We start from the raw sequence: 13,529 nt of genomic DNA, 5'->3' as shown, positions 1-13,529 counted from the left end.
GTTGCCGGTTTGTTATAGGTGAGTAAAAATGTAGCAAGGGCAGTTTGCGGTATTGGATTTTGTTAACTAAAAGTTTTAAACCGTGAACAGGTAGTAACTGTACTCTCTATAGTAAGTATCTCATCTTACCCAAATAAAGGTAGGCCTATATTATCTTACCCCACAGTACTGTAAAACTTAGACTTAAACCACAACTTACATAGTCGCAAGTTCGTATACCCTGTATGACACTCCGGCTAAAGTGCCCGGTGCCGTATAAAATGGCAAAACAACCACACAAAGTTGCATATTGTGTAACTCATACTCGGGCAAAATGTGTATGAAATAGGAAACTTATGTGTTTTAACAGCATCGTGCTATTGGATAAAGCCATATAGGTAATGCTGCTTCCTTACCCACCCAACGTACTTTGTTTCTTTTATAATGTAAGCACATTTTATACCGTATAAGAATGTTTTTTGTATACCACTAAAATGGTTTGAGAAAATAGAATGTTAATATGTCCCATCTTCCCCCACCCTGCTATACTAAAGTTCGACTGCGTCTTTATCCGCATATATTGCCAGTGTCGTTCATTGTTGGGAATTGGGCCAACGCTTGTAACTACCATATAATAGTGTTGGTTCTACAGTGGTCATTAAAAACAATGAATCCGTGGCCAGGGGATACTAGATTTGAAACTTAATAGTGTTGCCATTGTATGCGTGTATGGCCTTCGGCAAAACAACAAACGGTAATGGTTACAAGTCAACTTAGTGGTTACTGTTATGTACTGTGATCGAAATTTTACCTGATCACTCACATACATGCATGAGATGTACAAAGCCACAACCTGTAGAGCACCAAAGAAAACCTGTATTAAAATTTTGATCTGGCCGCTTCGTAAGCATCAAAACCAGTTTATAAGATAATGAACACATTTGAAAACCCTATAGAAACGAATGAAACACTAGAGGTCAAATGGATTTGCATTAAAAAACAAATTGTTGTATGATGTTCATCTATAACAAAAGTAAAATCAACTGTTCGGTTCAAGATTAGCCTATATTTCTTAGCCAAATATAACAAATCAGAGTCCGTATCGTATCGATACGTCCCCGTTTGTTCATCATTCATTTCTTATTCCTTATCCCCCTAGACCCTTCTAGGCGTAAAACTGTACTATTTATTTGTAAAATTAGGTAATATAACTAGTTAGTACTTGTTGTATATTGGATTCGGTGTTCAACACTTTACAAATTTCACGATACCGATCTTTCCTTTTTGGGAAATTCCCTGATACGTTACGTGGCAAAACTCCTACGCGTTTCACATCCGGGTATGTAGGTCTTGTTGACATGGCACTTCCCCGTTATTTTTATGACGTCGAACGCGACGCGACGGCCGCTTCTGCTATTCAGAACAAAGTTTGCATGTCGGCGAGTTGTCAGCTGGTTGGTTGTCTAGGTTTTGCTTTGACTACACTTTTGTAGAATCGTAGGATACTGATTTAATTATGCAAACTTATTAGCGCATACTAATAATGTATATAAGGTTGTTATACGCAAATTTAACCGGAGTATAATTTGCTATATTCAGATAGGCACGATTTGCCATGGTGTATAACTTAGTCTCTGTATAAACAGTTATAAAATGTTTGTATCTGTATAAATTGTTATTTTTTCAAGTAATATATATCTATATTTAATATTAAACTTAATATTACAGTATTTTGACTCATAAAAATAGAATCAGGCAGTTATTGTAGATTCTTGTGCAAGACATTTATCAAGTAAACTTAAACATGGAAATTATGGATCCTGGTTTGTGGTCAATGGTTGGATTTGGAATGGCAGTTGTTGTTGGTGGATTGCTGATGGCAGCTATTTCTTTCTTCAGGTATAATTTATCTGTTCATTAGTTTTATACATTGCAATATTAAAGATAGGTGTATATAAATATCTTTAAAGACACGCGATCTAAAAACAGACTGTTAAGAAATCGTTTTAACCTATTTATATTAAATATGAATGAAAGCGTTGCGATCCATAAAATAAAAAAATACACGCTTGCAATAAACTTCTCAATCTGAATATTATGTAATGTTGTAGTCAATAAAACTATTCAATTTTTCAATTATTTTTATTCACTTTATGAAAATCTTTATATAACTTATCTACTACATTTAGCCTATGATATTTTCAAATTTCCATATTAACTATAAAAGGATTGAATATCAACATTAATTGTGTAAAATTATGAAACATTCCACCTTCAACATTTATAAAAAGCCTATCTACAATTACTATATGATATTTTTAAACTTTCCACATTAACTAAAAAAATATATATTAATTATTGTATCTTCAATTTTACAATGAGCAGGAAAAATTATGAAAATTTCAATTTAATATCTGTATTAACATGTGAAAATTAGAAAATTTTAATTATTAACATGTATAAAAAAATTAATAGTGTACCTACGTTAATTATGTGAAAATTATAAAAATTGAAATGTTAACATTTATAAAAATATTGAACACATTCAGCATGAAAGAGACGAGTTTTGAAGACGTTGTTGCCGAGCAACGGAGAAAGAAAGAGCTCGAGGATAAAGAGAGGTCACGTTTGAGCAAGCAGAAGCGGGAGTTCTTTAAAAAGAAATTCGAAATTAAAAAAAAGAAAGGTATAGTGACTTGTATAAATATATATGTTAATAGGAAAACTATAACATATCAGTCTGGAATAATGCGCCAATTAATCCTAGCTCCTTGACAAGGAGCTTACTCATATAGAATAAAATGAATGTATAACTTACTGTGGCAGTAAACTTTGCTGTCTTCGTCTAATTTATCATTATTCGTTTTTTTAAGCCTACCAAATTTTAATTATAACTATAAGTGTGAAATGTTTTTTTATCATTTTGTTAAAATTAACTTAGGCAACACCGAAAATGGGAAACCAGTGATAGAGCAAACCACTGTTCATCCAGTACAAAGTATTCCAACCACTGTTGCTGCTGACGAACAGAAGAAACCAAAGAAAGAAAAACCAACTAAGAAAGTAAAAGCAACAACCCCTGTTTCAGACCCGCCAGCAAAGGTATTGATTTATAATCACTTTGTAACAATGTGTCTTACCGCACGGACATAGTCTGGTGTTATTGAAATAAATTCATTTATTGATCAAATCCATAGCAGGTTGCCAAACTTGAGCAGTCCAGCGCACCAGTGAAGGAAAAACAACCAAAACCTGAACCAAAAGCAAAAAAAGTGGAACCAGTTATTAAACCAACTGTTGCTGATAATGTGCAATCTAAACCTGCAGTAAAGTCAAGCAAGAAGTCCGCTGAGCCAGCCAAGGAAACAAAAGTTGAGGAGCCACGTAAACCGAGACAGCATAAAGTCTCTTTCAGCGAAGACGTGAAATCTGTCGATTCAGGAAACCAAGAACAGAAATCCAAGAAAAAGAAGGGAAGGAAACAGCAAGAAGGTTTGAATGAATGACATGTCAAAACTGTGTTCGGAATTTTTACATTTATTTAGAGGGATTGCTTTCTTTAGATTTAACTAATGGGATTGGAATCTTTACATTTTTTTGTGGTTGGAATCTTTACATTTTTTTTGGTTGAAATCTTTACATTTGTTTTCTTATTTCCAGAGCATCCTATTATTCAAGCAGTCTCGTCAGCAGATATTGATGACTCCACTATTTATTATTTGGTTGAATTATTGAATCAACGCTTGCAAAGTGCTAGTGGGGATTGGGCAACTGTAAGTCATTTCTGCATTTTTATACAGAGTATTTTATTATTATAAAAAACCTTTTGCCTTGTTATACACAGTATATTAATGTAACAAAAACAATATGTATATCTATTTATGGAAATAAAGTTTAATTTTGGATTTAAAGTTGGTTGCGGAAGTAATTGTTCTGTTATTAATGATAATAATTGATGAGTCATTGTTTACAGGCTGGTAACGATGTAAGCAAGCAACAATATGCTGAACTGCAACGTAAATATGAGAGCAAATCTGTGGAAATGCAGAATGCCGTTTCTCAATCAAAAATGCAGAGTCAAAAAATTCAGCAGCTGAACCAGGTAACTTTTTTTTATGGAAAAAAACTACAGTTTTACTGCATTGATGCATATTTTGTTTATTTTTTAAACGTTTTTTTTTTGTGCGTGTGCACAGGCATTACAGGAAGCTAAGTTACAACAAAAAAGTGAGGTTCAAAAATCTGATGAAGAATTGTTGAAAACAAGGAAAGCATTTGATGAATATCAGGCTCGCACCAAAACCCAAATGGAAGAAGATAAAAAGATGATCACAATAATGCAGGTGAAGTTTCCTCACTAAATTTGTAATTTTTCAATAGTCCTTCATGCAGATTTGCTTAATAAGAATGTTTTTTAAAATGATTTAACGCTATGATATATGTTAAAAAACTTAACACTTGCAAATTTTATGATATTTTTTTTTTGCTTATCAAGTAGGAATGTGATTGAGTGTTTTCTTTTAGGTAACTCAGTATTCTGCTAAAAATATGGCTGACCCCCAGTCTGCATGCAATTGCTATTATACTGCCACATGTCGAAATGATCTTATTTATTTGGAATTTTTGACTAAACAGAAATATGTTCTCTAATCTCCATGATAATAATATTAAAACCGAGCTTTTACGACTTCGGCAAACTCTTACTTACATGCATGAAACTCAAAAATATTTTCATTGGTAATTAAACTGGAATAGCTTACTCTAATGACAATTTTCTGTTTATAGGAAAAGTTGAAGTCTGTGAACAGCAGTGGTGATGCTCTGCAGAAGATGAAAGAGGAAAACGATATTTTGAAGATGACAATTCAAGCAAATGCTTCACAGTTAGTTTTTTGAACATTTGTTATAGAGAAATTAAAACGCATTTACAAAAAATGTTTTGAAAAATGTTAACAATTTTTTTCTTTATAAGAAAGTTAATATATGATATATTTTTTTTGCAACACCTAACTGGAAATTTTTTTACCAGAAGACAATGTTTTTTGTTTTTTAACGATTTTTTTAACAGAAGAATTTTTGTTTTTTTACTTTTTTAATAGAAGAAACCTTGTTTTTTCCTTTTTTTTCTGCAGTAGAGCTTTTTACTTAAAAAAATGTCGTGTAGGGTCGCAGAGAAAGACCGTCTTGCGCATGAAGTCTCTGCCTGCCAGGCTAAACTCAAGGAAAATGAACAAATAAGGGTAGAGATGGAAAGAAAGATCGCAGAATATTCTGGAACTTATCAAGACCAGGTGACCGTTGTTGCTTAGCAACATGCATGATCACTAGGAGCGGTAGAGAACACCTTTTAATTTATTTCATTTCCCCCCCCCCCTTCATTTGGTGTTAGACGGTAACTGGCCACTGTAGTTGAAATTGTTAATTTTTTGGGTGATTTGCTTGATCATGGGTTGTGGTGTATAATGCTGGATATAATTTGATGGAGGAAATTGCATAGGCACAACTTGAACAGTCATATACCAAACGATTAGAAGACATGGCAGCAAAGCTTAAAGCCACTGAAGGAAAGTATGGAGCGCTTGAGTCTGAGTTTCAGGAAGCTCAAACCCATCTTCAGTCCACACAGGTATGCACAAAGTTGCAGTGGTCCTTATTAAAATAAAAGGATAAATCTACCCCACCCCAAAAAATAATCACCCACAAAGTAACATACATGGTAACTCGTAAGCTGGCATGAGGTGTATAAACACCCAAGTTATAACCACTGTCGTTTTCCAGCCACACGAGGATAAAGCAAATTACATTACATTAACACTGGACATCTTTCGCACAAATGTTTAAAACCAAGTCTTACATCCACAAATCATCCATACACCTTTAGTTTACATGCTTTATTTATATTTGGTGAATACTTCTAATCGCATTGGTTTAAGTTTTATTAATGGATTAATTTCTGCTATGCTTTAGAATCTGCATGTATTAGTTGTAGTTAGTAGGTGATATAGGTTAGTATTGTTAACCTGATGCAGTGGTTCTTAACTTTTTGACATAAACACATTGTTCATTTTTGAACTGTTTGTAAAACTTATTATTTTTTGCAAAAGGTTAACATTTTTCAATTTCTGTTAAAAAGTATTTGATTGATTTATGTCAAACTAATGTTGAGAACCACTGGCTCAATGCATGAAACTTAAAAACCATCAAAATGCTTGTGTTCACATCTGTTTACACTGGATGTTGTTTAAAGTTGTTTTTCCAATTTAAACCAACTACCAGGCGAAATCCTCCCAACTTATAAGTCAAGTGGTTCTTCTTACCGAGCAAAATGACCAGCGGTCTGCGCTAGAGAGTGAGTATGGAAGTCTTGCAGAGACGAAGCAAGCATTGGAAGATCGACTCACAGCTATGGAGGCAAACGAACAAAGCACAGCTGATGAATTTGCGGTAAATAAATCATAACGTGATTTATGGGTTGAGGGTTTTAAACTAAAGTGTCAATCACACAAAATGGTGCCCCTCACTTTTTACACTGTTTTTAATTAGGTAGCCAAACATATCGTAAAAAATAATCTCCGAGTGTTGACCCCTCCGCAAAAATGTTACACCACATGTTTTAATTTTGTTTTTTTGTGCTTACAATGTTGTTACCAATCATTTAACATTACATTGATTTCTACATTGTGTTTGACAAATACATGTCAATAACATAAAAAATACTTTAATTGCTATATGATAATATGAAATGAGTAATTGCTGTACATTTTGCTTTGTTTTTGAGATTTGGCCCAATACATTAAATATTGTGTTGCTATGTATTAATAACGCATTATTTTCAGCGTCTTCAATCTCAAAACAATCAACTTAACCTGAAAGCGACATCGCTTACTGAACAACTCAACAAAGCTACAGAAGAAGTTAATAAATATAAGGTAAGAAGTTCTTTTTAAACTAACATGATTCACTTTATTAATGTTTGCTAATTAGCAGGGAAGAAGTGACGAAGTAACCAATGTGACAAAACAGTAAGTAGCATTATGTTTTTACTTTTTAACTTTTAAACAAATCTGGGGTGACAATGTTAATATACAGTTACCTTCAAAGCTGGTATGCATAAGTACCCTGCTTGATTAACCTGGCAAATGTACTTTGGCTGTGCATGTTTTATAACCCACAATAAAAGTAATAGTACAGTTGGTGTTTTCCAAACTTTTTCTTTGGGAAATATGAACATAGACCAACATATGAGATCTCACGAAGAAGCTTTGTTAATGTTACTTACATGCTGCTAATTAGTTTTTTTTTACCTAAATTATACTAAGAAAAGCTTTTACAAGAATGATGACTTGATATATAACATAAAAAAAAAATTATTTAGGTTAAAAGAAAAAGAAGGTGCATTGTCTGAACTTCAAAAGCGGTTTGATGATCTGACAGAGCAATCTCAGAAGGCTGCAAGCCAAGTTGAAAAACTTGACAAGAAAAACAATGTAAGTGCAAGCTTTGTGGGACTAGTATAACATGGGAGGACTAACACCACTGCTGGTAGCTTAATCTGTGGTGTTGTTTTTGGGATATTTTTTCTCAGGAAAATTTTTTTTACGAAGCTTATAGTTTTTGTCAATTTTTTTTGTATTTTTCCGTCGGGTGATTTTGCTTTCATATTTTTGGTGCGCGCTGGTACAGGAGTTGCGAGAGAGGAATTGGAAAGCAATGGAGGCTGTAGCTGCCGCAGAAAAAGTTGCTCGTGAAAAATGTTCCGCTGCGAAGGTCTTAATGTTGATGTTTGTTGCATGTTTGATGGATAATATGCAGTAAAATATCACTTGTTCACATTTTAGCTTTTAGATGATCATTTTGTTTATTGTTTCTTTAAAAAAATTCATTATTTTATGTTTTAAGTTTTAATTAAAAAGAAATTTTGCCAAACTATAAATATATAATGTTTCAGCTAGTTTTACCTTTTTGTTAAATAATTGTCTAGTTGCTTTAGTTGTTTCGTTATTTTGCATCAAATTAAATTATTAGTATATTGTTATTACTTGTAATAAAATGGCCAAAAAATATTTAAAATCATTTTTCTAAAAAAGGAACAGTATTGAATAATTTTTAAAAATCTGAAGCTGTTGTCTTTTACCGGTAAAATAAAGTACAATTGCATCTATATTATTAATATGTAGTGCAATGCTTGCTAATCCATGCATGTTAGCATATGCATCATTATTTTACTTTTCATTATTTCATAAGTAAATTAATTCGAAAAATCAATATCTGCCTCTGGTAGAAGTAAATATTAAATATTTATTTCTTTTTTTATATTTAGGACGAGCGAGATACTGCAGTGCTCGACACAGAAAACCAAGTGAAAAAATCACTTTCGAAATCTTTCCCATCAGTTAAAGTAGAAGGAAAGGTGAGACATTATTTTCAGTAACTGTTAATGCTGTTACTTGTGTTTAATTAATATTTCATTCTGGTTCATACGCCTGATTAAAAGTTACCATTAATATAACTTCGTGGGTGATTACTTTTTGGATTGGTTGTTAATTTACATTTATTCAAAATTCAGACAACCCAAAAGATATTACCCTATACAGTAGATTTACCAAATAATGAATATTGTCTTTCTAACTGTTTTGATATTTTTGTGTTGTGATTTGTGCTCAAATTTAAATAAATTTGCAAAAAAAGCAGAATCGCAAAAAAGTATCACCCTCAAAGTTATGTACGTGGGAAGTAAATTACATTCATTCAATCCGTCAATCAATTAATGTTTATATTGCAGGACTTTGAATGTTGGTTGTCTAATTTCCTTGTAAAAGCATCGGAGAGTGTCGTTGTTACTGAAGTTGTTGATAACGAAGATAAATTACAAGATCTTAAACAGGTTCGAATCATTCTGTGTAATATTTATGTGCTATCTTTCTATTCTACATGGGTGAGGTCGTGCAGCTTGGTATGCCATGGGTACTAGGTTAAAAGGATTGGCACATTGTCTCTTTGGTATCATGCTGTTTTTGGGTATCATAGGGGGCAGGTTTTTTGGAATTTTCAGTAATATTTAGGTTGACATTGTTAAAATACGTTTTACTCATTCTCTCCAATACAGTGTTTATATACTAGTAATCAAACATAGCGAACCTAATTGATCAGTAAATGCAATATAATTTAGTCTTCCTTGTTTGTATAGACACGTAAAACAGCAGGTTAAAGTTGTTTTAGTTGTAAAAACTTAGGTGCTAATACGGCTAATATACATGACGTCACCCCTGTTTCAAAGATAAGAGTGACAGACACCCCTAATGTTACATCTATGCTGTGTATGTACCCTATACTAGCCTAAAAGTGTTAACTTGATTAGTGAAACATTTCTTTATAACTTTCAATTTAACTGTAAAGCAATGTCCAACATTTTGACTAATAATAAGTTCTTGTTTAACAGCAACTATCAGAGGCGAAGGGCAAAGCCGATAAAGTTGATAAATACCAGTCACAAGTGGGAGCTCTTGAGAAGTCGCTCTCTGCTGCCCTCCAAAGGAACAAGGAAACCGAAGAAATGATAAATAAACAAAAACAAGAAATTAAAGGAAAGAGTGAAGAAGTTTTACAGTTTAAAGAGATCCTTAAGAATACTGTAAGACAAATATGAGACCCTTAGAGTTAGCTTAAATATGTTATTCCATTTTTTTATTTCTTATAAAATATTAAATATGTTATTTCATTTTTTTTTTTTTTTTTTTAAATACTGTCCAACTAGTCTTTATTTTTGCTGCATACTTATCATTCTTTTGATTTCTGCTAACTTAACAATGTTTCATGTGTTTGATCAACTACATTTGCTTGCATTAGGAGGGCATTCTTGATCAATTGCAATCAAGTGTCGAAAAGTCTGAGAAAGATAAACAGGAGCAAGCAGCTATGTGGGAGAGCAAGAAACAAGAAGAAGTTTCAAAGTTGGAGAAACAGCTTTCTAAGTCAAACAAGGTGTGTCATTATATTATTCTTTTGTTTTATTGTGTGTAAGAATTGTATTTTATTTTAAAACTTAAAATAAACGAATTTATGGAACAAAAATTAAAACAATTTTTTTGGCAAAAGTGAAACTAAGAGTTGGATACAATTTTATGTTGAAATTGTAAAATAGAAACAGATTCCATTTGTATTAGGTTCAGCATGTATGATCTAAATTTCATAATATTTATTATTGCCATTTATTTTGCCAGGAATTAAAAGAACAAACTGAAATGCTTGTTAACATGGAGAAGGAAAGAGATAATTTGAAGGAATGTGTAGCACAGGTAAAAAAATTATTATAAAGCAAGGTATTTCTGTGTCAGAAAAAGTTAAAAATGGCAGTCCAATACTATTATCTGTTGTTGTTATATATCTCCACAATTTTCAAACCTTCTGTTTGAAGTTTAATTTTAAGTCAAAGGGCAGTTTTAATTTACTGACTTTTACATGCCTGAATGACAATTATTAGTCACTACTATGGTGTTCTACTCATGCATTAATAACAGCATTATTTTTTGGTAATTTTGATCACAATATTTATTTCTTTACAGAGGGAGAGTGAATTGGACACTTGTTTGAGGAAATGTGGGGAACTGGAAACCTCTTTGTCCAGTGAGAAAGTGAACGACACACAAGAGGTGAGTGGTGCTTTGTATTGCATGGATAGAACACCAATGTTAGTGACTAATAGTTGTCATTCAGGCATGTAAGCATGCTTAACGTTTAATTATTCATATACATGCTCATAATCATCTGTAATGCAACGCAATGACATGATGTAGCTTTGTGAATCTGGCACTGACTCTCGGGATACTTCTTCCCCTATCCCACTCTCGCTCAAAGACGCAGATATTGATATAAACAAAGCGGAACTAACAGAGGACGATCATGGCTTCCTCATCATTGAGCATGACGAGAGTAATGCATCCACATCCCACGAGGATCAGGTAGCCAGTGCAAGTTGAGGGGACCCTGCATGTTCATCTTTACGTTCATTTGTCATTTTGTTTAATAAAGCATGAGTTGCACAGCTTTCTCTGATTGGTGTCATAATATGGCAATCAACATACGAGATTCTGCCAACATTGCATGAACAAACGTGCATGGTTTGAAATAATCACATATAATTGCACTTTAAGTTTGCTGGATGCGTTTTAAGTTTGTTTTTCTTGAATGCAGTCACGGGACAGCAGTGTGCAAGAAAACGGCCACATTGACGAGATTGCGAAACTCAAGGCAAGACAACCTAAACTGCCTTACATTGTTTGATTTTTCAATGTTTAATTTGTTATCATCTTTTGTTTTTAATAAATTCACAGATTTTAAAAATATTTTTTTACTTCTGTTTACTTTATTGTTTCTTGCAATTGTTTTTGCACTATTTTGATGCATGTTTCCAGTTGCGAAAGTGTTAATATATTTATATATTATTACTGTTATATTTTTTATTTATAAATAATGATACATTTTTAATATAATATAACAGGAGAGACTGGAGAAAGAGAAAACACTCACAAAGAACTTAGGAGCTGCTGCTGGGAAATTACAAAATGTGTTGAAACAAACACAAGAACAACTTGGTAAAGAAAGAGAGAAAAATAAGGAACTTATGCAAAAGGTAAAACCTTAAAATTTTGCATAAAGCATTGCGCTTCAAAGTTTATGTTTTTATAAATTGTTTTAAAATAGATCCTGATATAGTCATTACGGTTTTAATGCTGTGTAAAAAAATGATACCTGTGTAATATGCTTTTAGTTGTATTTTTTGTGCATTGCCGACACAAATATTTCTTTCAGAAGAAGGAAGGTTCATCCAGTTCATCATCATCGTCATCTGAAAGTGACTTAGATTAAATACCCTTGTAGAAAAACAGGTCGCTAACAAAAACACTGACAATCTTCTTGGTTAATTCTTGATTTCAGTTTTACCAAAACCATCGATTTAAGTTAACCAAAGCGTTAGGAAAGTACCTGATCTTTTGTATATAAAGTTTCAAACAATGCTAGCTTCAAAACTAATTGTCCTGGCATTGGTAACTTAATTATAAATAAGATTTTTTTCTTATGCGATCTGCTCCTGAAGTTCTTCCTATTTTACCTAACTTCTAAGATCAGTACGTGGGTGTGACAGAAGCGTTTGCGCCGCTAAAAATCATGGATGCTCTATCTATCTGCCAATATTTAAAGTGCAATCTATGTAACAAATTGGAATTAGTAAATTTAACTTTAAGCATTTAGTATGCAATCGTGTAGCGCATAGTTTGTAAAAGCAGTTAGATTTATGGTTGACCTTTTGGATTTAAGATTCTACATATTTCAAGATTTGAAACTTCACCAAGTGATACTTTGTGCTAATAGAAGTTTACTATTTGCCGCTGTAGTGTTAAAATAATATTGAAGTTAAAATAGAGTATGTTGTGTTTGTTATACTTCCTAATATTGAGACGAACACTATAAAACAAATTTTGAAATGTTTCCGATTCCTCGCTTATAATATTGTGTACAGTTTATACGCTTACAGTGGTGTGTAGCACAATACTTGTGCAAAATTGTGCTGTTTAATTTTTCACCATTCCAAAACTTCTTTTGGTTCAGAAAGAAAGTACGTTTAGCTTCCCTCCAAAATGAGTAATCGCCCTACATATATATTCGTACTCTTTAACGGTGTTATGTATTCTGAAATGACAATATGGACCAAAATAAAAAAACAGTCACAACGGCTACGATTGTTTTACTTGGTACTTTCGCATAAACGAATCTGGAATTTAGACAGGTTACAATACAGTATTTGGAAACCTGTGTTGCAAGTTCAGCATATCATATTTATAACCATGGGTTAACCCTATGAAAGGGTATGGAATAGCAGGAAATAATAATTCAGAGTTGATTTAATGACTCTGACCATAGTACAGTTAGCTCTGATTCAATGGTAGAGCAATGACATAAACGCCGTTGAGTAGGTGTGGTTTTGTGGCTTCTTCCTTACTGTTTACGGTGGGGGTAACAAATTCTAGGACCGTGTACAGTTTTTTTCGTTTGTATCGAACGATCGATGGCCAAAATTGATGTCGGATGGTCGGGTCGCAACTCGCAACACATCCTGTTACCGTCATGCTGTCGTTTGTAACAAAAGTCCACTCTGGTGTGTAGTGTAAATTCGCCGTCTGCTATATGCAAACCGTTCTCTTAAAACACAGTTCGAATGTTGTACCACAGTCAACTTTATGATAAGATTTTCTATGGTTAACCAATCAATATATAAACTACGAGCACTATGTGAATGGCCAGACTCTGCCAGTGGGTAATCTACTTTTCCATTTAACCAATACATGTTTCTGAAGTACATAAGTGTTACATAATGGACATTTATCTATATGTGTGCAGAATATACAACACATATAGGATGTAGATCCGAGACCTATAGGTTGCATAACGTGGCGAAATGAACATCTACAGTCTACACCTTGCCGCATGAACAGCAATAAATTTACTATCGACGCACTCGATTATTTCACAGAACACTGAGAAGATTTTTTTTT

The 13,529-nt window shown here is 33.0% G+C and overlaps 1 protein-coding gene across 15 annotated transcripts; it reads left to right on the top strand.

The window, feature by feature from the left end:
- The first annotated feature begins 1,697 nt into the window (after positions 1-1,697).
- LOC445756 (ribosome-binding protein 1) lies at positions 1,698-12,711 on the top strand. Of its 15 annotated transcripts, none has more exons than XM_009862815.3 (25): positions 1,698-1,878; positions 2,529-2,665; positions 2,921-3,081; positions 3,180-3,471; positions 3,640-3,752; positions 3,953-4,081; positions 4,176-4,322; positions 4,765-4,862; positions 5,144-5,270; positions 5,477-5,605; positions 6,256-6,423; positions 6,816-6,908; positions 6,964-7,001; positions 7,355-7,466; positions 7,663-7,746; positions 8,300-8,389; positions 8,762-8,863; positions 9,419-9,610; positions 9,826-9,960; positions 10,200-10,274; positions 10,542-10,628; positions 10,773-10,937; positions 11,170-11,226; positions 11,477-11,608; positions 11,788-12,711. In XM_009862815.3, the coding sequence occupies exons 1-25, from the start codon at positions 1,784-1,786 to the stop codon at positions 11,842-11,844; spliced, it is 3,015 nt and encodes a 1,004-aa protein (XP_009861117.1). In that variant the 5' UTR covers positions 1,698-1,783; the 3' UTR covers positions 11,845-12,711. The 15 variants fall into 15 exon arrangements, with proteins under 15 accessions (XP_009861117.1, XP_002128512.2, XP_009861118.1 ...); XM_002128476.5 differs by having other exon boundaries at positions 3,177-3,471; positions 6,967-7,001; XM_009862816.3 differs by having other exon boundaries at positions 3,177-3,471; positions 11,791-12,711.
- Positions 12,712-13,529: the final 818 nt, after the last annotated feature.

This window comes from Ciona intestinalis, unplaced genomic scaffold (genome assembly GCF_000224145.3).
Source record: "Ciona intestinalis unplaced genomic scaffold, KH HT000049.2, whole genome shotgun sequence".
Taxonomy (NCBI): Eukaryota; Metazoa; Chordata; class Ascidiacea; order Phlebobranchia; family Cionidae; genus Ciona; species Ciona intestinalis.
This window is presented reverse-complemented; position numbering and strand designations above follow the sequence as displayed.